General features: G+C 60.4%; 1 protein-coding gene across 3 annotated transcripts in view; it reads left to right on the top strand.

Moving 5' to 3' along the window:
• H6PD (hexose-6-phosphate dehydrogenase/glucose 1-dehydrogenase) overlaps positions 1-23,360 on the top strand; it is a 29,035-nt gene extending 5,675 nt beyond the window's left edge. For 2 of the 3 annotated variants that reach the window (XM_079777456.1, XM_079777455.1), the window contains exons 2-5: positions 3,614-4,250; positions 5,244-5,361; positions 16,180-16,449; positions 18,043-23,360. In XM_079777456.1, coding sequence (XP_079633582.1) covers positions 3,633-4,250; positions 5,244-5,361; positions 16,180-16,449; positions 18,043-19,403 — 2,367 coding nt within the window. In that variant the 5' untranslated portion in view covers positions 3,614-3,632 and the 3' untranslated portion in view covers positions 19,404-23,360. Of the gene's footprint in view, positions 1-1,148; positions 1,229-3,613; positions 4,251-5,243; positions 5,362-16,179; positions 16,450-18,042 lie in introns of those variants that run through there. The other variant, XM_079777457.1, reaches the window with a different exon arrangement.
• The last annotated feature ends 1,001 nt before the right edge of the window (positions 23,361-24,361 follow it).

Below are 24,361 nucleotides of genomic sequence, written 5' to 3'. Positions count from 1 at the left end.
CATAGGACTTGAGGACAGGAGAGTGTGGTAGGTCCTGGAGCTCAGACCTCATGTCCTGGATGGGACGCTGGGGCCCAGCCCGCGTAGAAGTCTCGTTCAAGGTGGTGTGGTCGTTTAGCAGCAGGCCCCGGGCAAGAATCACCACGTGTTCCAACTCGGTCCACTGTTCCATCCGTCCTGCCCCGTGGCTTCTCGACCTTTTCACTGAGGGTTTTCTTGTTTATTAATGATAAAGAGAAGAGATTCAGAGCAGGGTCAGCGGTCAGAGTGCCCCCTCCATGCTCTCGCGTGAGCTTCAGGGATGTAACTTTAGATTTCTTCTCTCAGAGCAGGCGAGGAGGCAGGAGGACGAGCTTCAGCAGAACCTCCCGAAGGAGAGCCTTGAGCAGAGCGGGCTCAGGCCACAGGCACGTGCTGGGGCCACCGGGGGCCCCTGTTTTTCAGTGAGGAGACGTGGACCCTAACTGTTGAGGTGACTTACTGTATGTCAAGCCAGGGTCGTGTGGCCGAGCCCGAGGTGGCTTTGAGCCAGGCCCTCTGATTGAAATGGCACACTCTGTCTACACAGGCACGGAGGCTCAGGCTGTGTAGCCCCACAGCTGCCGCACCTACACTTTTCTCGGCTGTAAAACGAGCCTCCTCGCTGAGCCTCCTCCACAGGCTCTGGAGGAAGGTCGAGGCACTTAGCCCTCTGCACACACTGCCTGCTCGGGCACCCCGGGGGTTAGCGTCAGGCTCTCGGGGGTCAGCAGCCGGCTGCTGGGGGGACGGGCAGATCTAAGCCTGCCGTGGATGCGGAGGCGCCCATCACCGTGGTTAAGGGAGCAGGAGGCAGGTGTGCGTGTTTTGATCTGCGGCCCCTCTGATGAGAGCTGTCGCTCTAGACGCAGTGCTCCGTACTCCAGAGTCTCGCTGTTCTAAGTGTGCTCTTTAGACCAGCTGTCGGCATCTCTGGCCCCTCCCTGGACCCTCTTCATCAGAATCTGCATTTTAAAAAGGTCCTCAAGAGACCCAGATGCACATGAAAGTTTGAGAAACACTGTTAAGGTTAAGCAAACATGGCAATAAGCAAATCCAAACACACACACACACACACACACCGCCCACACTGGTTCAGGGAGGAGCTGTTCCCGGGCGTTTAGCAACCACAGAGTAAGCAGACTGGCTGCAATCACTGGGAGCTCTGATTTGTGCTTGTTTCACGGCGTTCTGGGGACGTCCACAAGAGGTAAGGGGGCAAACCTGGGAACTGGGCTGGTCAGGGGCGGCTGCAGCAAGAGCTGAGTCAGAACCGGATTACAGAGGGACCTGGGAGGTGGGCAGGCCCGGGCCATCCGTTGCAGCTTTCTGCAGTCTTCTGGGGCTGGGCCGGCGGTTCTGGCCCGGGGGCTCCCTCACCTGCCCACCCAGGCACCGGAGGTTCTTGAGCTCCTTCCCCTGATGTACTGGCACATCCAGAACCCTGGCCGCCACTCGGATCAGGAGCCCTGAGACGCAGCCTGCCAGCTGGCGGCTCCAGGCTTCACCTTTCTCCTGCTCTGACCTTGCAGCTCTTCCTCCCTCCCACAGGGCATTGCCACTTACGAAGGAAATGCTTGAAGGGCCAGGGCCAGGAGTTGGAGAGCAGGAGAAGGAAGCAGAAGGGGCCTGTGGCTCCTCTGCATTGGCGGGGGGGTGGGGGGGGACGAAGGGGGTGCAGGTGAAGGAGAGGGGAGCCCCTTGGCCCTCCAGTTAAAGCTGCAATAGGGAAGGTGTCCTCTGCCTGCTGGTGCGGACACTGTGGTTGGATCCTCCTCTTGGTTTGGCTGCTAATGGTGCCGTCTGGGCGATGGGTCCCCAGAGAGATGAGGACGAGGCACAGGGCAAGTGGAGGAGGGGGTCAGATGCCTGAGTCAGGAGGCAGCTCCGGGGCCTCGATCCAGGGGCGATGCAGCCTGCGGAAGGTCGGCTGGCCGGGCTGCAGGGCTTCTGTCCCGTCCTGTGATTTCTTTAAACCTCAGTTTCGCTCTCTGTAGACCAGATTACAGACTCGTGGTGGAGGATTTCGTTCATCCTTTATCTGCCTGCCATATAATAGGTGCTAATCAGTCCTTCTAGTTCCTATTTAATTAATAAATAAATAAATAAATAAATAAATGTTTATATGGTATTGATTTCAGAGAGGAAGGGCGAGGGGGAGAGAGAGAGAAACGTCAATGACGAGAGAGAATCATTGATCAGCTACCTCCCGCAGGGCACCCACCAGGGATCGAGTCCACAACCTGGGCATGTGACCCGATTGGGAATCGAACCATGACCTCCTGGTTCATAGGTCGATGCTCAACCACTGAGCCACACTGTCCGGGCCTAGTTCCTTCCTCATTAGCACACCCAGGCTGGGCTCATTCCCGCACCTGTTTCTGAGACCCAGCTGCTGGCCGGACTCCTTCCTTCCTCCCTCTCTCCTGCCTCTCCCTCAGAGCGCGGCCCTGGTGGAAATGGAAGGATGGGAGAGCCTCGGAGTAAATTGAGCCCAATGAGCTTTACACCCTCAGTTCAAACAGAGGCCAGAGAAGTCGAGTCCTCGGGTGCGTTGGTGGCAGGTCCGAGGCCTCTCGCCCTTCATACATGTCAGCTGCTCCAAATAAGGCTGCAACCAGCCAAGTGTTAGGCCCGCCTGGGGGAGGCCGCAGCGTGCCATTGACGTGCAGTCAGCTCAGGAGTCGGGGCTGGTGCCTGTCCAGCTCCCCCACCTCTCACCTGGGGACCTTCAGCTGCCTCGGCTCTTCTACCTGCAGGAGGGCAATGAGGTGGGACCCACCACTGAGTCTTCTCAGGTTCCTGTCCGCATTCCGTGAGATCTAATGCTCACGCGCATCAAGTTCATGCTTGGAACGTGTTAGCATTCAGTGTTGGCTGCTTTTATTAATATACCATGATACTTATACAGCACTGTCGCAAGCACAATATAAACATTAACTCACTGTAATCTTGTAACAACCCTATGATGTAGATACCTCTAATACCCCCATTGCAAGTGAGGAAACCGAGGAACAGAGGTCATATAATTGTCCAAGGTGAGGGAGGGCTTGAGCTGAGATTCAAACTCCGTCCTTTGGTTCCGGTCTGTGCTTTTATCACCTGGTGTAGCAACGACCCGTATTCGCTGTGTGCTGGAGCCAGTGGGAGAGGTGAGAGGAGTGGCATCTCTCACAGCTCCGGCCACCAGCCAAGGACCTGCCACCATCCCTAGCTGCCCCGATGGTGCAGGCAGCCTGTGCGCCGGGCAGAGACTGGCCGTGGTCATGAGGTGGACAGCTCCGATCCCATGGCAGCCCTCCCTCATGGCTTGTGCCACCTTCCCATGCTCCTGCAGCAGAACGTTCCGCCTCCGCCAGGGGCCTGCCACCTTCCCGGGCAGAGTCCTGTTGACAGAGCACGCTGCCTACCCGCCAGCTTCCTGGCACTAACACAAGCTGCGGGGGGGAGGGGGCGCTGGGACTAGCGGTTTCCTGAGAAACACGTGGCTGTTTGTTGCCAGGCAGGAAATGTTCGATAGCCTGGAATCGTGTTCGCCCCACATCACGCCACCTGAGCGTGTCTGATCCTTCCTGTTCCTTGTGTGTCTCCCCAGGCGCCCGGGCTTTTGGAGGATGCTCGTGGTGGCGGTGTGCATGGCCCTTCTGGGCTGCCTGCGGGCCCAGGGGCTGCAGGGACACGTCTCCGTAGTCCTGCTGGGAGCCACTGGGGACCTGGCCAAGAAATACCTGTGGCAGGGGCTGTTCCAGCTGTACCTGGAGGAGGCGGGGAAGGGCCACAATTTCAGCTTCCACGGGACTGCCCTGACGGCCACCGAGCAGGGCCAGGAGGTCGTGGCCAAGGTCTTGGAGTCCCTTTCCTGCCCCAAGGATGTGACACCCGCTCGCTGTGCTGAGCTCAAGGACCAGTTCCAGCGGCTGAGCCAGTACCGCCAGCTGAAGACCACGGAGGACTACGTGGCCCTGAGCAAGGACATTGAGGCGCTGGTGCAGCGCGAGGGCCTCTGGGAGGCGGGCCGCATTTTCTACTTCTCCGTGCCGCCCTTCGCCTACACCGACATCGCCCGCAGCATCAACAGCAGCTGCCGCCCGGGCCCCGGCGCCTGGCTGCGCGTCGTCCTGGAGAAGCCCTTCGGCCACAACCACCTGTCAGCCCAGCAGCTGGCCGCGGACCTCGGGAGCTTTTTCCACGAGGAGGAGATGTACCGGGTGGACCACTACCTGGGCAAGCAGGTGAGCCTGCCAGGCCGGAGTGAGCTGGGCGCAGGTCCACCCGTGGACGGGGCCACAGCACTGACTGTGGGGTTGGGCCTGAAGGCGTGTGAGACCCGCGCTCCGTGGTCGTTTTGAAGGTGGGCGGGAGGTGAGGGGCGAAGGGCAGATGGTGAGCAGGTCTGTGTGGCCCTTGTCCATGTGTCCTGTCCTGTTTCCTCGCAGAGGCCGGGCTCCGATCTCTCAGTGGTGCCCTGTGCCCCCTCCGGAGGTGGCCCTGAGACACGGGGGTCTGAGCCCGGCTTCTGGCTGGGTATGCTGTGGGAATTAGAATTGATCACCTTATTCCACACCCAGTGGCCTGGTTTTCAGTATTTTTTCTTCCTGGGTTCTGTTTTGAGCCAGAAGGCCGGCAACGAGATCCTAAAACGGAACAGGGACCCGAGGCCCATGCTTCTCAGTCGGGCCTGTGGCAGAGCGCGGGGCTGACCCGAGGGACGACCTCTGCTGACTGCGCCCTCGGAGCCCCGTTAGGACACTTCCCCCCGGAAACGCCAGCAGAGGGCGCGCCTGTGTGCCCGGTGCTGACCAGGCGGTGAGCCCAGGCCTCAGGCGTGGCTCTCTGTCCAGCCTCATTGAGTTGCAGTATTCCCAGAGTGGTCCTCAGGCCAGGGCCTGGCCCGGGGAGATTTCACTTGTTTATGAAAAAATGAAAAAAGTAACACTGAATGTCAACTTGAAGCTTTCCTTATTCCATTTTTGGTGTTGCAGTATCTTTCTGTTATTTAATGTTGATGGTAAACGGCAAAAGATCATCTTAACTATTCCTTTTCCTGGCAAACTAAAAAGCCGGTGGCCCTGTGGTGGTCACCTAAAGGTTGGAGTCCTTCCTGGGCCGGGAAGCCTGACGGCCAGGGGCCATCGCTCTGATCGCCTCTCGGAGTCAGGAAGAGAGGGTGGAGCCCTCCTGGGAGCCAGGAGAACCCGCAGCACACCCGTCTGCTTCCCTGCCAGGCCGTGGCTCAGATCCTGCCTTTCCGAGACCAGAACCGCAAGGCCCTGGACGGCCTGTGGAGCCGGCACCACGTGGAGCGGGTGGAGATCGTCATGAAGGAGACGGTGGATGCAGAAGGTGCGTGAATGGTCCCGCTCACGCCTCCTTGTCCTCCTGCCCTGTGTGTGCTGCGGCGCTGGCTGGCCTCCTGCCTCCGCCCGTGCCTCGCAGAGGGATGCTGTCGCTGGTGTGTGGACCGCTAGCCCCCAGGGCCCTGCAGGCAGACCTGAGTGGTCAGCGCTGCCCTCAGAGCGTAGGGTCTCCTCAAGTAAATGTGGCTCTGATGCTGAGCGGTTGGCTAGCAGTAAGTGCCAGAAGGTACCCCGAGTTCTCTGAGGGTGCGGGGGACCATCGGGTCGCGTGAGGCTTCCTTAGACTTTTGTACTTGTCCAAGTGGCAACCTCTGCCTGGAAGGCTTCTCGTCATCTCCTCGCCTTCCGGCCCCTCCGTGCCTGGTCCTCAGCTCAGGTGTCACTTTCCTAGGAAGCCTCTGCTGAGCATCTCAACAAGATCCACTCCCGTGGCACAGCGCCAGGCGCCTCCCTCCACTGCCCTCCTTCACTTCCCCTGTGGGGGGGCGGGAGGGAGAGAGAGAGAGTGAGAGAAACATCAATGTAGGAGAGAAACATCGATGTGGGAGAGAAACATTGATCAGTTGCCTCCCTCATGCGCCCTGACCAGGGATCAAACCCTCAGCCTTTTGGTGTATGGGACAACGTTCCAGTCAACTGAGCCACTGGCGGGCTGCCCTCCCATTTCTTTCCTCGTCATATCCCTGTCCCTGCAGGCCGCAGGGTCCAGGCCACCCCTGCTCTGGCACCTGGCACCCTCCTGGGAGGTGCGGGATGACACCCCCGTGAGCAAGCAGGGTGAGCTGGGCGAGGAGACCTGCGTGTGGGCCCGTTTCTGCCTCACCTGGGTGACCTCAGCACACCGCTCCCCTCATCTGGGAGATGAGCAAGTTGCGTAGATGACCGTGGCCAAGGCCCCTTTGAGCCCTGGCATTCTGGGAGTTCATCAAATTTTTTGAGCATGGATACGTTCAAAGCATTGGTTCTTACCTGAAATAATAAAAGCTAATTCTTGTCGTGCCCTGAACCCTTCATTAGCCAAATGAGGTGGATACTGTTATTACCTCCACTACAGGTGAGGTTCGGGGGTACGCCCGAGGTCACACCGGAAGTGGTGCACCCGGGTTCTGGGCAGACGGTCTGGCTCCCACACCGGCTTCCAGCTCATGCTGAGACCGCTTCTCAGTCCGTGTGCCTGGGCGGAGCGGGACCGGACCCTCGGGCCTGGCTGGGGGACGAGGAGGTCTACCTCTTGTTCTTTGCCTTCTCCTCTTTTTCTTTCTCTCCCCCTGGTTGCTCTCTCCAGCTTGCTCTCCCTCCTCTTTGGATGTGTATGTAGAGCTAGAAGTCTGGTGACCCAGGGAGCAGTGAGATGCAGCCTCTGTCCCCCAATACCTCACAGATTCATGGGGGGAGAGAGTGTATCGGGACAGACTCCAAACTGGATGAGGCAGGCAGGGGTGCTGTGAGGCAGGGGCGGGAGGCACGGTGGGCTGGGGCGTCAGGCAGTCCTTGGGAGCCAGGCCCGAGGGCACTGCTGTCCTTCAGAGGAGCTGGGTTTCTCCAGCCTGGACCCACATCAGAAGAGAGGTCCCCACGCAGCGAGCTTTCCGGGGTCTCGGGATCCCCCCAGCCCTGCCAGATCCCCCTGCTGTCCTTAGCGAGGGCTCAGGCCGGGGCTCCCTCCTGGGGCCTGTGTGTGTCTGATGTCCTGGCGGCATGAGTGCTGGGCCTCCGCTTGCTCTCTGCAGAGGATGCGCGCAGGCCCTGCGCCGAGGGCGGATGGGCGGGCTGAGGGCAGGCAGGTTGGGGAGCCCGGCCGCACCTGCTGGGGGAGCCAGCACCTGCACCTGCTCTGCCGGGACTTGGCTGCTCACCGCAGGGCTAGGACGCAGGACTCCCCCTCCTCCACGCCTGTGTGGCAGCTGCTGCTGTGCCCGCGCCGGGTTGGGGAAGAGCCGCACTCTCTGGAGGTCCCGGTGGACGCCATGGCCTCTTATTTCTGGGCCCCGTTGTCATTTGGGGTTTCTTTGCAGGATCCCCATGGAACCAGGGGCTAGACAAAGTGCAGCATTTTGGAGGAAGTGAGTTCTCTGTCTCTGTGTCTCTCTTTCGCTATCTCTCTGTGTGTGTGTGTGTGTGTCTCTCTCTCTGTGTCTTTCTCTGTCTCTCGCTCCCCCCAACCCCACTGGGACTTAGGACACGCATTCTCCACATCCGGGAAGTGGCCTGTGCAGCTCTGGTGCCCCAAGCACTGAGCCTCGCTGTCCCCTCTGGGTCCTGCTTTGGAGCCCAGACCCGGCAGCCCCCCCACCATGGCCAGGAAGCCCTGTGACCAGCATGTCAGCGCCTCGGCTCGCCTTCTCCGGGGTTGGGTAGGAAACAGGCAGGGCAGTCTTTCCCCCGCTGCTGGGGGTCAGCGCCCGCTGCGGGGGGTCACCGCCCGCTGCTGGGGGTCACTGCCCGCTGCTGGGGGTCAGCGCCCGCTGCTGGGGGTCACCGCCCGCCGCAGTGGGACTGAGCGTGGCCAGCAGGCAGGCTCTGAGCCCGGCACTCTGCTCTGACCATGAAGCCACAGGGCAGAGTGGGGCCTTCTCCCTCCAGCACCCCAGCAGTCAGCCCCTGGCTTTTCTCCTCCTGCAGGTGTGCACCCCTCGCTGAGTCCTGGGCAGGGAGGCAGGGATGGGTCCCTGGTGGAGGCCTAGACCACCACCGAGTGCTGGCAGGGGCGGGGGTTTGAGCTGTTCTGGCCTGAGCTACTGCAGATCCCGGGAGAGGGACTTGTGAGCTGCAAGGTCATTAGGATGTCCCCACCCCCACTCGCTCACATCCACAGGGGCGGGTTGGCTGCCCCAGCTCCCTCCCTCCACGGCTGCGAGTGTTTTATTTTTTTCCTCCTTTTCTGCCTCAGCTTCTGGCCCAGAGGAGTTTGCTGCAGCGTCAAGGCTGCTGCATAGACAGCAGGGAGGGGGTGGAGGGAGGAAGAGAGCGAGACGCTGAGAGAGACATGGGAGGAGGGAAGGAAGAAGCAGTCCTCCCTCCAGCTGCTAGTGCAGCTCCCTCTTCTCATCTGGGTGCCCTCCCGAGGGGTCCCCATCCAGTGAGCCCCTGAGAGTCACAGGAACCTGGGACCCGGGTCCCCTGAAACAGCCCTGGGAGCCATACAGGAAGTGACCGCGGCTGGGCCACTTTGCTTCTGTGGAAATGACGCCTGCCGGTCCCAGCCCGGGCTCCTGGGAAAGCCTCTGTGGAAGGAGGGCTGGGCCGCTAACGGACTGAGGCCCAGCTAGCGAGGGTCCCTGTCCTGACCCTGGGGAGGGAGCGTGATGCATGTCCACCTCTGAGGGCGGAGTGGCCGCTCAGTGCCTCTCACTGAGGGATGGGCAGCCAGGGTCCTCCCAGGTACCAGCTGGCCTGCCTTCCGCCTGGTGTGCCAGAGGGGCCGGAGCGCACTCAGCAGTGCAGTTGTCTCCCCCCCCCCCCCCCCCATCTGCAGAGCTGCCAAGGTGAGCGCAGGCAGGGCCAGGCTCCCTGACCAGTGGCCGCTGGCTCCTGGGCCCAGCCCCCTTTTTGTTTTCAGTGATCCCGGAAGGCATTGGTGCGGATCTCAGCTGGCTTTTAGTTTCTTGTGTTTTTAAAGCCCTGTTTGTACCAGGAAATTGGGATCTCCCGTAATGTGGAGGCAACAGGACCGGTTTCAGGTCCCACCGTCATAGTGACGGTGACCCAGGGTCTGTCTGTCTCTGTCTCTCCCTCTCTGTCTCTCTCGGAGTGTCTTGAGGGTTACATCGGATGATGTATGTACATGGGAATACTTTACAACTGGAAATGCTGCTCTCTGTGTACGTTGGCAAGGACAGGAGCTGGGCATGGCCTCAGGCCCTGGGCTCCACCTGACTTTTTTTTTTTTTAATATATTTTTATTGATTTCAGAGAGGGAGAGGGAGCGAGAGCGAGAGAAACATCAATGATGAGAGAGAATCACTGATTGGCTGCCTCCTGCATTCCCCCTACTGGGGATCGAGCCCGCAACCCGGGCATATGCCCTGAATGGGAATCAAACTGTGACCTCCTGGTTCATAGGGTGGTGCTCAACCACTGAGCAGCACCAACCGGGCTAATATATACCTTTTAGTGGCTCTATATTTCTGTTCAATTCTGTTTATGCCACAGAGTATGGATTGTTCTATTATTAGGCATTTTGGTAGTTTCAGTTTTTGCTAATTTAAATAGTCCTTTGTGAGCTTTCAAAAATAATTAAGATATAATTCACATGCCATAAAATTTCCTGGTACAAACAGGGCTTTAAAAACACAAGAAACTAAAAGCCAGCTGAGATCCACACCAATGCCTTCTGGGATCACTGAAAACAAAACGGGGGCTGGGCCCAGGAGCGAGCGGCCCACTGGTCAGGAAGCCTGGCACTGCCTGTGCTCACCTTTAGCCCCAGCTGGTTTGGCTCAGTGGATAGAGCATCGGACTGTGGACTGAAGGGTCCCAGGTTCGATTCTGGTCAAGGGCACATGCCTGGGTTGTGGGCTCCATCCCCAGTTGGGAGCGTGCAGGAAGCAGCTGATCTGTGATTCTCTCTCATCATTGATGTTTCTCTCTCTCCCTCTCCCTTTTTCTATGAAATAATAAAAATATATTTTTTAAAAATTTACCCTTTTAAAATTACAGTTCACTAGTTCTTAATATATTCACAAAGTTGTGCAACCACCCTCTAATTCTAGAACACTTATGAGTATTACATTTATTTTCCCTCTAAGTATACTTCTGAAGTGGAATGAATAGGCCAAAGGAGAAAGTCTTCTTTGTTATTCCATCTCCCCAGACTTCTGCCTCCCATGGGATGCCACCCCTTGAGGTTTCGAGGGACAGCGCAGCCGGGGGCAAAGAGGTGGGTCTGTCCAGCTTGTGAGCGTGGACGAGCCCTGGACTCGGGCAGGATGGAAGCCAAGTGTATTGGGCCTTCCTTCCATCGTCCATCACACTGTGCTGTGGTCCATCCTGTTCACGTCGATGGACTTTAACCCTCACCTTTCAACCCAGGAAAGGATGCTAGGGGTCAATATAGATCATTTTCAGAAAAAAACAACAACCTAAAAGAGTCCACAACAGCTGGTGGCAACTAGAAAAACCCAGCTTGTTGGGATCTTCAGGAGGCCCAGCCCCTCCCTCCCCTGGGCCTGTGCTTAGCTGCAGGGCCTCCCCCTGAGAGGCACAGGTTCTGGTCACTGCACTTGAACTCTGCAAAGACAGAGCCAGCCAGGAAGGGATCAGAGCCTGCAGTCTGGGCCGTGCTGAACGCGGGCACCCCCTGAAGCTGGAAATGAGGAAGAAAGGAAGCTCTCTCTCACACAGCGGGCAGTAAGCCTCCAAGTGCTTTCTCCCCATGGATCGAGGGGATAAAAATAGGAAAAGGGCCGCTGAGGGATTTGCTAAACTAATGAATAGTAAGCAGATAACAGGGCCTTTAAGGACTCCGCTGTGTTCTCGCCATCAAAAATTCCTCTGTCTGCAAAGCTTTATGCTCTTTATCCTCTTAAATCTGCTGCGATTCATTGATTCTAAGACACGTTTTCCCCATCTCTGAAGTTGGGTTTCCCACTGGCGAAGTGACAGTTGAATTGGCACCCCTTTTCTTCGAGGTTATAAAAAAATGTTTCTTTCACCATCGATGGCATTTTTGATTTGACGAAATCCAGCATATCCCCCAGTCATTGCCTCCCCAGGCCCGTCTCAGACCACCAGCTACCTTTTAGGATTTTTTTTTTAGAGGAAGGGAGAGGGGGAGAGAGATAGAAACATCAATGATGAGAGAGAATCATTGATCGGCTGCCTCCTGCACGCTCCACACCCGGGATTGAGCCCGCAACCAGGGCACGTGCCCTGACCGGGAATGGAACCATGACCTCCTGGTTCATAGGTCGATGCTGAACCGCTGAGCCACACTAGCCGGGCCCCTTTTAGATTTTTTTCACTGGAGGCCACACCACCTCTTCAGACTCAGCAGCGTTAGGACTAAAACCATCCTTGCATTTTTCTCGTGAACTATAACTACCCTTTCTAACTCTTTTTTATTCCCACGTGGTGACTGCTGTCCGAGTTGCCTGGCTGGGCCCCGCTCATGCCACCCCTGTAACAGTGCAAACACCAGCCGGTGTTCATGGTGCTGCTGTGTGCCAGGCACAGATCCCAGGCCTGCGTGTGTGTGGGCTCATTAACCTCGCAGCAGCCCCACTGGGAGGCACGTGACGATTCCTCTCGTGTGTGAGACAGCCACTCGCCGGGGCCACGGGGCTAAGGCACGGCCGAGCAGGCGGCCGGGCGGAGACCCCACTCCAGGTCCCGACCCTGAGCTGCCTTTCGCCCCTCCAGCCCGTCTCCACCCAGTGTCCACTCAGCCACGGAATACCGTCCGCTCACTGCTGCTCCCCGTACCCCGCCCTGCTGCTGGATGTCATTCCGCGGCCGCTCTGACAGGTCCCCGGCAGGCCCTGGCCGGCGATCTCCCCACAGCGCCTCTTTCACGTCCCCACTTCCCGCCCTAACCCTTTGTAAAACACACTTCTATTGAGGTGATTGTGTGTCACACAGTTCACCGCTTCGAGGTGTGCGGTTCAGCGGCTCGAGCATGTTCCCGGAGTGGGGCAGCCATCCCCAGGACCCACTTCAGAGCGTTCTCATCACCCCCAAAGGCGCCTTGTGGCCCCTGGCTGCCTCTCTAACTCACCCCTCTCCCAGCCCCCCGCAGCCCCTGACCTTTCTGTCTCTATGGATTTCCTGTTCTGAGCATTTCACATCAATGGACTGGTACTATCTGTGGCCTTTGTGTCTGGCTTATTTCACTTAGCATGATGTGTTCAAGGTTCACCCATGTTGTAGCGTTTGTCAGAGCGACATTTTTCATTGCTGCCTAATACTCCGTTCTGTGGGTAGACCACATGTTAGTCATGCGTTCGTCAGCTGGTGGACATGCAGGACGCTGCTCTTTTGTGGCTATTGTGAATAACGTGGCCATGAGCATCCATGTACGAGTTTTTGTGTGGACATACGCTTTCCTTTCTCTTGTGTATACGTGACAGTAGGATTGCTGGGTCACATGGTAGCTCTTTAACTAGTTGCGGTCAAGAACTTACTAGCTCCTCAGACTCCTCAGTCTAGTTCCCAAGGCCCTTCCCATCTGTCCTGGATTCCTGCTGTTCCCAGCCGCAACCGGCTGCTTCTGCCGGGCCAGGCGTTGCCTCTGAACTGTGTGCTGGCTCTGCCCTCTGGCTCTGCTGTCCACCCCAACTGGGATGTGGCCCAGGGACAGTCAGCCCAACATGCATGTCTTTGAGACACGCAGCATTTTAAGCAATCTGAATTATGTGTGCACATTGAAAAATCATGAGGTTACACTCAATGGTCCAAATGTTTATGTTCTCCAAAAAAATTAGAAGACTTGGTCACCCTGAGCCCACACTCCAGTGAGGCACCACCTGATGGCAGCGGAGGCATTTAACTGTCCTGGGGGATGTAAGTGCTGCCCCATTCCCCTCACACCTGCACTGGGTCCCCAGGCACGGGGTCCCCGATCTTTGACTATCTCGTCCTCTGGAGCCCCGCTCAGCTTGCTCCTCCAACCACGGTGCTCTGTTCTGAAGTCCCTGGTGCTGGGCCACCGAGCATCACACTGAGGGCCATGTTCTGTGGTCGTTTCAGTGGGGTGGCAGGAAGTTGAAAGGGAGGTATTTGGTGGCAAGAACTGCAGGTGCTGGGGCCAACTGCCTGGTTCAAACCTTAACCACCTGTGTGACCTTGGGCAAGTTACCTAACTTCTCTGAGCCCCAGGGGTCACAGCAGGACGTCCTTAGATATCGGAATGTGAGGAGTAAGTGGGCTGATACCATACATTGTTATTGTCTTAGCTTTTTCCTGGTGTTGTCTCAGCAATATTGTAAGAGCTTTGACGGTCAGAACGCTGTGGGGCGGGCTCGGCCATCGTCTTTTCAGTGGGGGTCTCTGAGCACGCGGCTGGGCAGGGCCGGACGGTCCGCTGTCCCAGGGTTTCCGCTCTGGCCAGGGATGCTGAGCTCTCGGTGAGAAGAGTCAGCACGCCCCACCGGGGACGCGGTGCCTTCCTGCAGGCAGGCTGCGGCTTCCTCTCGCCCCACAGCACTGGCCCTCGCATTGGGCGTGGCGTGTTGGGCTGAATTCAGGGCGGGGGGTTGTTCCGTTGCTCACGGCCTGGTCCTGCTCGCCGTCCAGCTGGCCGGAGCCGCGCTGGGAGCCGGGCAGGCAGGTGGCTTGGGACCTCACTCAGGACCCCGGTGGCCGCTGAAAGCAGTGTGCTGGCCCAGCCGGCCTGAACAAGGAGCCCTCCTCGTTGTTTGTTTGAATTAGATATTGACTTGATAAAAAGGAATGCTTACAAAATACACATAAGATCTACAGGACTGTGGTATAGCAAATACCACGCACCCCCAGCCCGACTTTAAAACGGCTCTAGTGTCTCCGGGTCCCCCTCCCGCCCCCCCCGCCCCCCCCCCCCCGCCCCCAGTTGCCTCCCGCCTCGCCTGCAGTGCTCCAAACTGCGGTAGACCGTGCCCTGGCCCCTGCCTGGTGTTGCCATGGCTGTGGCATTTGAAGGGCGCCGTGCTGTGTGTTGGCTGGGGGTGGCTGTTTTTGTCCCTTTGTCCTGCGTTCAGGACAATCTCTGAGGTCTGACTTCCAGTAACCGACTCTGACTCCTTCCCTTGTTTCTGATCCAGAAAGCATTCCCAAGTTCCAGGAGCAGTTTTCCTGTCCAAGTTCTGTTTCTCTGGTCATTTTCCATCCTGTGTTCAGAATTAATTTTTTGGGGGAAGCATTCATGTTTCTTTCTGTCGACATGGTTTTTGCAATTGATCCGTGACGACGCGTGTCTATGCGTTTTCTCCGCCGTACGGTGTCCCGGGGCTGCGGGCGGCGTGCTCAGGCGCCAGGGCTGCAGCGGTGAGCAGAGACCAGCCCCTGCTCCGACGGAGCTCCGGGTGTCGTGGGCACCGACAGGCGGGCACTGAGTCCGGCAGGGGCCGGCAGGAGGCAGGGCCCGCAGGGTGTGCCAGAGGTCAGTGACATCTCCCGAAGCTGACCCGCGCACGAGTGGCGCTGCCGGGGTAAGAAGCAGCCTGCGTCGCGGACAGGGCAGCGAAGCCCCCACCGCCATTGCCCTCCTGTCGGTCGTGATGTGAGGCTTCCTCTGTGCCGTCGGCTGCGAGTGCGGATAGGAGCCCTGCGGCGCGAGGAGCTGTGCGCCGGCACCTCGCTCTCACACAGCTGGAGCGTCTGCACTTGACTCTGACAGTCAGAGCTCACGCCGAGCTCTGGAGGAGGGTGTGTGTGTGTGTGTGTGTGTGAACCCGCCCTGGGCTGCTGTTCTCACCGTGGGCAAGTACACTCGTGCTCTGGTGGAGCAGGGACAGTCGTGGTGGCTGCCGCGCAGGGCCTGTGGGGTGGCCAGAAGGGCACGGGAGCCTCTGCGCCGTGCCGGGCACAGCGAGCGCCGGGCTGTCCTGCGGGCTGTGCCCGGTCTGTTACTGCCCTCACCTCGTCCACCTGCCAGCGTGACGTCTCCACCTGGATGTGCAGCTGAAACTCACCTGAAACGGAACCCGTGTTTCCCTCCGTCCAGCTGCCCCTCCCCGTCTCCCCATGGTGGTGATGTCGCCGCCGCCGTCCTTCGCTGCGGCCCCGATTCTAGGAGTTACTTTGGCTCCTCCTCTTTGCACAGCAGCCCAGTCAGTCCCGACTCCAGAATGAGTCGTCCACTCACTCCGGCCCCTGTGCGGCCACTAAAGCCTGTCCCCAGGCTCCTCGCTTCTGCAGCCCTTCTCCCCACAGCTCTTCTCCCCACAGCCCTGCAGCCCTTCTCCCCACAGCCCTGCAGCCCTTCTCCCCACAGCCCTGCAGCCCTTCTCCCCACAGCCCTGCAGCCCTTCTCCCCACAGCCCTGCAGCCCTTTTCCCCACAGCCCTGCAGCCCTTCTCCCCACAGCCCTGCAGCCCTTCTCCCCACAGCCCTACAGCCCATCTCCCCATAGCCCTACAGCCCTTCTGAACTTGTCCCTTCCTGCTTGAAACCCTCCGGCGCTCCCCCTGAACTCAGAAGCAAGTCCAGCCCCTTACCTGGGCTCCAGGCCCCTGCCCTCCTGCCCCTCCCTCTGGCGCATGAGCCAGCCGGGCTCCATCCTGCCTCAGGCTTCTGCTCGAACTGCTCCCCCTGCCGCTGCAGGGCTGACTGTCTCAGGGGCCTTCCCTGCCTCTGTCACATCTCCACGTTTCTCTATTGACTTACTTTGTCCTCCCTCCATCGTCCTCCCTCCATCTCCCTCCCTGGAAGCCGAGGACAAGGACCTGTGTGTGTCCTTGGCGCCTGCATGTTGCTGGCACCCTGGTGCACGGTAACGGGTGGCAGTTGTCAGCCCCGTTGATTGGCGGGAGGCAGACACAGGCACTCGGAAGTCACACCAGTAAGCGGCCCTCAGACCCCAGAGCCCGGGCCCCCTCTGTGAAGCCAGGGAGGGCGGGGCAGGGCGGGGCCGGGGCCAGGCCGGCCAGGTGTCTGCACGTGCAGCCTGGCCTTGGCTGGGGCCAGAGCCTTCCCCACCACGTCCTGGAGAAGCCCAGAGAGGGTGACACCTTCTCTTAAACGGCTCTCGGGGGTTTCTGCATAAACCGTGTTGTGGGCTCTGCGGACCGGGCGTGGGGGTGCGGACGAGGCACGCGGGCTGGGGTCTCGGTGCACCTCGGGGCGTCGGGCGTGTCGCCCACCTTCATGGCCTCCCGTCCTCCTCCCCCAGGTCGCACCAGCTTCTATGAGGAGTACGGCGTCATCCGCGACGTCCTGCAGAACCACCTGACGGAGATCCTCACCCTGGTGGCCATGGAGCTGCCCCCCGACGTCGGCAGCTCGGAGGCCGTGCTGCGGCACAAGCTGCAGGTCTTCGGGGCGCTGCGGGGCCTCCGGAGGGGCAGCGCCGTCCTGGGCCAGTACCAGGCCTACAGCGAGCAGGTGCGCAGGGAGCTGCACAAGCCGGCCGGCTTCCTCAGCCTGACGCCGACCTTCGCAGGTGGGCCCCGGCCGGGCGCGGGCTTCTCCCCGCCGTCCCCCCCCCCCCCCCCCCCCCCGCCACGCGCTCTCCCAGCCCAGACGCCCTTGGGTTTGGGCGGAAGGGTCTTGAAGTGGGATTTTCAAGGGGCGCTCAGTGGCCTTCCATCAGCTTAAAGCAGCAGGCCCCTGCTGGCTCCCTCAGGGCGCAGGACACCCCGTGACAGTGTCAGTTCAGTCCCTGTCCACAGATCCTTCCAGGCTGGCTCACGCCTGGCTCTCACCCTCGTGTCCCCACCCCCCCCACCCCACCCCCCCGCAGTGAGGCTGCAAGCCTGAACGGCCACTGCCCAAAGCACCTCCCGCGGGCAAGGACCGCGCTGGTCAGGCAGGGCCCCCAGAGCCACCCTCTGGGCAGTCCCCGAGGCGCAGAGCTTTCTGGGAGGGGTGCTCCCTCAGACGGCAGATAATACCCCCAACAGGAGCAGCATCTGCTGTGTGCCAGGCACTTCGTATACATCATCTCATGTAGTCCTCACGCGTGCACCACGAGGCAGTCATGGTTATCAGCCCCACTTGGAGGGAGGAAATGTGAGGTTCAGTGACGGTGGAAAACCTGCCGAGGTCGCAGGCATAGTGATGGGACACGGGCAGGGAACTGAGTCAGGAGGACGCTCAGCCTGGCTCTTAGTCCACCCACCCACCACCCTCGAAGTCCTCCGTACCTGCACACCCCCTCCCTTCTGCACCTGACCTTGCTCAGGCATGCCTGAGCCCCACCCCAGCCCCCCAGCAGTCAGCATCTCCCATCCTGGGACTCTTCTCAGAGGCTCTGGGTCCGTCCTCAGCCCAGTTCCCCTTCCTCGGGGTCGGTGAGTCTAGGAGAGGCGGTGTTTGCGATGGTCCCGATGCTGTTTTTCTTTCTCCTTTTTCTTCTTTTTTGGTTGATCCTCACCTGAGCATATTTTTCCATTGATTTTTAGAGAGAGTAGAAGGGAGGGGGAGGGACAGAGAGAAACGTTGATGTGAGAGAGACATGATTGGTTGCCTCCCGCACAGGCCCTGACCAGGCCAAGGATTGAGCCTGTAACTGCGGTATGTGCCTTTAAGCAGAACTGAACCCGGGACCCTTCAGTCCGCAGGCTGACACTCTACCCACTGAGCCAAACTGGCTAGGGCTCCTTTTCTTTCTTTCTTAAAAAAAAAAAATATTTGTATTGATTTCAGAGAGGAAGGGAGAGGGAGAGAGAGATAGAAACATCAATGATGAAAGGGAATCATCTATGGGCTGCCTCCTGCATGCCCCACACGAGATTGAGCTCATAACCCGGGCCTGTGCCCTTGACGGGGAATTGAACTGTAACCTTCTGGTTCATAGGTTGATGCTTAACCACTGAGCCACACTGGCCTGTCGAGGCTGCTTTTTGAGCACTGCTGGAGGGAAGATCATGGTGGGCGGGGGTGGAAGGTGGGGGTGAGCCTAGCAAGGCCGTGGGTGCCCAGAGGCGGGGCTGGGGGAGAGGGCTGGCGGGCAGGGAGGCGGGAAGGGAGGCGAGTGGGTGGGAAGTCCGTTTCCCGTGCCGGAGTGTCACCTCCACTGTCCTCGTCCCCTCAGGCATCCTCGTTCACCTGGACAACCTTCGCTGGGAGGGCGTCCCTTTCCTCCTGATGTCGGGCAAAGCCTTGGACGAGCGAGTGGGCTACGTCCGGGTCCTGTTCAAGAACCGGGCGTGTTGTGCGCAGAGCGAGCAGCGCTGGGTCGCGGAGCAGAGCGCGTGTCTGCCGCGCCAGATCATCTTCCACATTGGGCACGGCGCGCTGGGCAGCCCCGCGGTGCTGGTGAGCCGGAACCTGTTCAGGCCCACGCTGCCCGGCAGCTGGGAGGAGGTGGGGGGCCCGCCCGGGCTCCGCCTTTTCGGCCGCCCTCTGTCCGATTTCTATGTCTACAGCCCCGTGCGGGAGCAGGACGCCTACTCCGTCCTCATATCACGCATCTTCCACGGCCGCAAGGACTCCTTCATCACCACGGAGAACCTGCTGGCCTCCTGGGCCTTCTGGACGCCCCTGCTGGACAGCCTGGCCCGCGAGGCCCCCCGCCTCTACCCCGGCGGGGCGGAGAGCGGGCACCTGCTGGACTTTGAGTTCAGTGGCGGCCAGTTGTCCTTCTCGGTGCAGCAGCCGGAGCAGCTGGTGCCGGGGCCCGGCTCTGCTCCCGCGCCCAGCGACTTCCAGGTTCTCAGGGCCACGTACCGAGATGGCCCGCTGGTCACTGCCTGGCCCGAGGAGCTGATCGCAAAGCTGGCCGACGACGTCGAGGCGGCCGCCGTGAAGGCCGTGCGGCGCTTTGGCCAGTTTCACCTGGCGCTCTCGGGCGGCTCCAGCCCCGTGGCCCTGTTCCAGCAGCTGGCCACGGGCCACTACGCCTTCCCCTGGGCCCGCACACACCTGTGGCTGGTGGACGAGCGCTGCGTGCCGCTCTGGGACCCCGAGTCCAACTTCCAGGGCCTGCAGACGCACCTGCTGCAGCACGTCCGGGTCCCGCACTACAACGTCCACCCCATGCCCGTGCACCTGCACCAGCGGCTCTGCGCCGAGGAGGACCAGGGCGCCCAGGCCTACGCCGAGGAGATCTCCGCCCTGGTCGCCAACAGCAGCTTTGACCTGGTGCTGCTGGGCATGGGCTCCGACGGGCACACCGCCTCCCTCTTCCCGCAGTCGCCCACCGGCCTGGAGGGCGAGCAGCTGGTGGTGCTGACCGAGAGCCCCTCCGGGCCGCGCCGCCGCATGAGCCTCAGCCTGCCCCTCATCAACCGCGCCAGGAGGGTGGCGGTCCTGGTCATGGGCCGGTTGAAGCGCGAGATCACCCTGCTGGTGAGCCGCGTTGGCCACGAGCCCAAGAAGTGGCCCATCTCGGGCGTCCAGCCCGTGTCGGGCCAGCTGGTGTGGTACATGGACTACGAGGCATTTCTGGGGTGATGGGGCCTCGCCCTCTGCTCACTCCCGGGCTGCCTCTCCCCTGTCCTCTCCCCTCCCGAGTCCTGCCACCTGCCCGGGCGCCTGGCTCTCTGGAACCGGATGCCTCAGGGTCAGCCCGGGAGAGGCCCGCCCCAACCCCTTTGATCGTCCCTGTCCAGATGTGGTCAGACCCAGAGACTGAGATGGAGGCTCGTGAGAAGCTTCAAATCCAGGTTAGGAGAGAGGCGTCCCCCTAACGGAGAGACTGGCGCTTCCACGTCAACATCCACATCAACAGCAGGGAGCCTGGCACAGCGGGTGCAGGGGCCGTGCCAGGCAGGTGCAGCCCCTGCTTCCCTTTCCTTCCGGAGCCTCTGCCGTTCTGCTGCTGTCCTGCCCCCTGTGGGCTGCCTCCTGCTCCGTGTGTCCGGTCCTTCCTCCTCGTCCCGACTCGGGGGCGTCCATCCCTCCGTGGTATCTTGGCTGTCCCCAGACGCTCCATGTATAGACAGGAAGGTGATGACAAGAACACAGCCACAAACACTGGGTGCTACAACGGTGCCAAAAACCTCGTGACTTATTAGGGGCCCTTCCTCAGTAATGACCTTCTCTGCATGGGGGGACCCCGCCCCGCCCTGCCCTGCCCGCTGGGCATAGCCATCAGGCCATCCCAGGGATCCCTCCTTCCGAGGGCTCTTTCCACCTCAGGACCTCCCGGCGGGTGTTGCGCGCTCAGGGTCCTCCCTGGTTTACCAGGAGAGTTCTCGTCAATCTCTCTTTGATGGGGACAGCCCACTGGGGGAGAGATGTGATGTCAAGTGATGCACCATCCAGACGCTCTGATTGGACCAGACAGGAGCCAGGCCTTTGGCTGGGGCGGCCGCGGCTCCGGCAGCCGGGCCTGCAGCACCCTCCTCACACTGCCTCTCGTGGCACCCAGCCCGCCACGTCCTGCCTGCCGGTCCCTCCGGCCACTCCCTGCACCGCTGCATTGTGGGAGGCTCGGGAACAAGGCGCAGCTTCTCCTTAGGAATAGGTGAGGTGCTCCGCTCTCGAGAAGCGGGGCCGCGGGGCCTGTTCTCCCGAGACCCCAGGGGTGTCTGAAATGCTGTAAAAACCAGCAGTGACGGGACACAGTGTTTCAGCTTTCCACCTGGGCATGCCCCCAGCTGTGGCTGTCAGGAGTAAGGGATGCTTCCTGTGACTGAACCCCGCCTCCTAGCCTCACTGGGAGGCAGACACGCCATCAGACGGGCTTTCCTTGGTGAGGAGGGCACCCCGAAATCCGTTCCTCTGCTTTTGACTGTTCAGACTTTCCTCACTGCTGCAGATTTAAAGGACTATTGCTTTCATGTGAGATGGGAGCCTGGGAGGTGGTGCCCGTTAAAATGCTGCTTCCGCTGGCAGGCGGGCCGCTGACCTCGGCAGCACAGGATCAGTGCCGGGTGGGGAGTCTCCTCCCTTCTGGGTCAGCATCTCAGCCTTTTTGCTCTAGAGATGCTGGTGGACACAGGTGGTGGCAGGTCGGGGGCCACGGTGGCCACGTGGGGGCGCTCACGCACCATCCCTGCCGGTGTTTTGCGATCTGACTCCCAGGCGTTGCCCCTGTGTCCCAGGAATTCCCCGTGTCCTGCTCCCATTTTTGCATTCTGCCTCCCTGGGCCCTTGGCCCCAGCTCGCCCAGCTGTTCCTTGGAAACTTGTTCCTCTGGGGTTGCAACACCAGAGAGGACGGGACCTCCACATGCCCGCGTCTCGGTCTGGGATAAAGGGTGAGCTGTCACCACTTCTGAATAATCGTGAGTCACTGCGGGCCTGAGCCGAGGATGTCCTGTTCTTAGAGGGTTGCCTTGCCCCGAATGCACCCTCTGTCTGTGGGGAGTTTGCACACGGGGTTGGGATGGGGCAAAAATGCTAACGGTTTCCTTTCCACAATCAACTGCTGTCTTCAAAGTCCCCTGGGGGGCACTGTCCGCCCTCCCTTTCCCCACCCCTCCCCTTCCCCTCCTTGCCCTGAGCGGGAAGCTTGTCTCAGAACTGCCACCTCAGCTGGTGGTTTCCAAACGTTTGGGCCCGTGACCCACAGCCAGACCCTGTCTCCAGCCCAGCGTGGTCAGGACCTGAGAGCATGTTGCCCTCTTTTCTGTCTCGTTAAGAAAATGCTGCTTGTCATCCGCTAACTTGAGCTGATACATAGTTTGAAAAATGCTGCTGGAATCCAGCTTTACCCAGTTCCACAGCCGAGGACCCGGGCTTGGGAGGGAGCACGCCTGCCTGGCTCCCACGGGGACACTGCCACCATGCTGGGCCTCGAACCCGGGCTTCCCAGTCCTGCAGCCTCACGCCTGGGCCCACCCAGCACAGCGAGGCTGCCTGAGCCAGAGCAGGGGCTCCCCAGCACTGCAGGGCTGCTGGGGGGGGCGGGGCGTCCCGAGGGGGAGAGAGCAGTGGGTGGTGAGGAAGCTCTCCCCAGAAGCCGGGGAGTGATTGTGACGGAGAGGCTAAGTCCCGGGCTGAATACTAACAGTTTTGCACAGCGTGGTCTTGTCTGATCCTTTCAGCACCCTGTGAGGTAGTGGGCGGAGCCTCCGTCACTGGTGATTCTGAACTGACGTCTAATGACAGGCCAGGTGCTCCTAAGCCGGGTCTGAGGACTCTAGACGTGCCCTCCCAGCCCCCGCGGGGCCACCTCCCTCCGGGGAGCCCTGGGTGCTCGTGCAGCGCAGCCGGCCTCCGCGGAGCCCTCACAGGCAGAGGCCTCGGGGGCCTGTCGGGTTGGCATCTCTGGAGAAACCTGGTTGCCATGTGTGTCTGGAAAGGAGGAGGGACTTTCCAGGTTGCTGTGAGCTGGAGTCTGATTTTGATCTGGGAGCCGCTTTCTGCTAACCGCAGGCGAGCAGTCCCAGGCCGGCTCCGGGGTGCTCCTGCCCGCTTTCTCTGCAGACGGCGCTTCATAGCCGCGAGTCAGCTCTCTGCCGGGGCTGGCACCCCAGCTCTTCCCCGGGGTGTCGTCCAGAATCACAGGCTGGGCTCCCGGCCTGGGCGCTCCGGCCTCCCCGCCCCCCAGGGGTGGCGTGGTAGAAAGGAGGAGAGCGCCCATCAGACCTTGCCTACAGTTTAGTTTTCGGAAACAAAGTTTTTTCAGTGGAAACACCCACAGCCTCATGTCGCCATTGGCCTTGCCCAGCGCATCTTTATCTTCAGCCAACGGCCCCGCAGGCCTCAGTCCACACGGAGAAGCTGCCTGGCGCGTGTCAGGGAACAGCTCCAGGAAAGGCCAGTGGTGACAGGGCCCGGGGCCCCAGTGACAGGCCAATGCGGTCAGCACCTGCCGCCCCGGGAAAGACAGACCAGAGGGCAGGGCCCACGCGGGCCGGTCCCTGCGGTCACCTGCTGGAGTGGAGAATGTGGGCTGCAGTCCCCCCGCCCCCCCCCCCCTGCACACACACACCTCCCCTATGCTCTGCTGGCACCACAGGCCTCGGGGTGCCACTGGCTTTTTGAGGTGACGATTCCATGAGAAGGGGGCCACTCCCCCGACCCCTGGCTTCTGCATTGGGGAGAACGGGGTGAGAAGATGCCAGCAGGGCCTCCCTGGGTCCAGGGCTGTTGGCACCTGGGCCTGGTTTACACCTGGGAAGGCCAGGCTGTCGGGTGCTTGGGGCAGTTGCCAGCAAGACGCCGGGAGGGGGTGTGGGCACGGGAGCAGGTGCTGGGTCTGGATGGCATCCCTGTCTCTGTCCGGGGCTGGGAGACGGTCCTGGGCTTCTGATGTGAGGAGCAGGGAACCAGGGAGCCCCCTGGGCGGTGGGGAGGCGGTGGGCACGACACACCCCCTGCCAAGCAGCATGACTGCGGTGCCTTTTTGCCAAAAAACTGCCCAGTTTTTATGGGAATGCTGGGCCCTTAAAGAGCCTCAAACAGACACATTCAGATTTCAAAACGACTTTTTCTATGTCAGATGCAACATTTATTTTTTTAAACAATAAAATGGTTTTGCCAAAATTCCTGCTTTCCTTCTTTCTGTGGGAGCGGGAGGGTGGCGGGCTGGGGCCGTGTCACCGGGCTGTGTGTCCTCGGAGGAGGACCCACTGCAGATGGGGCCGCAGAGCCCAGCCCTGCATCCCGTCGCCTGGGGTCCCTGGGCCTCCTGGCCGCGCCGGTGGCCAAGACAACCCGTCTCACGGGTTCCCCATCTTCCTGGCAGCCCACGGGATGGGGGGCGTGCACTGGGGCACCCAAGAGGGAGGGCCGGAGGGAGCAGTTCCAAGCAGCAGGACCAGGGGCCATTGCTGGTTTTGTCTTGTCCTCTGCCTGATGCTCGCCCCCAACCCCAACCTGTGCCACCAGGAACGTAAGGGTTGTGGGCGGTCAAATAAAACTGCAGAACCACGGGAGGGGGGTGGGGGGAAAGGAGGTGGAGAGAGGCAAGAGCCAGAGCGGTGTGCACATCAGAGGGGTGGGCTCCCCAGGGACCCAGAGGCACAGGTGACAGACCCCCCCACTCAGAGCCCACAGCGGAGGGATGGTCCCGGCGGTGATGAAGGCTGGAGACCAGAATCCGCAGTCCCGTCCTGTCCCTGATCACGCCTCTGCCCGGGAAGCACACAGGGAAGGCGCTTCCTAGGGGAGGTAGCCTGGGGCTGGGACAAATCGGTGGCGTGATGGGCATTGGCTGTGCTGTTGTCATGGAAACGTGGCCAGGTGGCTCACTGATACCCCTTGGGGAGCCGCCCTGCACTTGGGTTGCAAGTGACTCGAACTGGATCTGAAAGAACAAGGCCACGCTCAGCTCCTCCCCGGAAGGCCCTGCGTGGGAGCAGCGTCAGCCGAGCTGGACCAGGGGACCGGGGCGGTGTCCCCAGGACACAGCTCCGCTCCCGTGCATTAGGGTTGTTAGATTTAGCGAATAAACCGACAGGACGCCCAGATAAATTCGAGTTTCAGACAAAGAACAGAAGTGCAATTCAAGTAGAAGTA

Source organism: Cnephaeus nilssonii (assembly GCF_951640355.1).
Source record: "Cnephaeus nilssonii genome assembly, chromosome: 7".
In the NCBI taxonomy this organism is placed as follows: Eukaryota; Metazoa; Chordata; class Mammalia; order Chiroptera; family Vespertilionidae; genus Cnephaeus; species Cnephaeus nilssonii.
The sequence above is the reverse complement of the archived record's forward strand: the minus strand, read 5'-3'. Positions and strand labels throughout refer to the sequence as shown.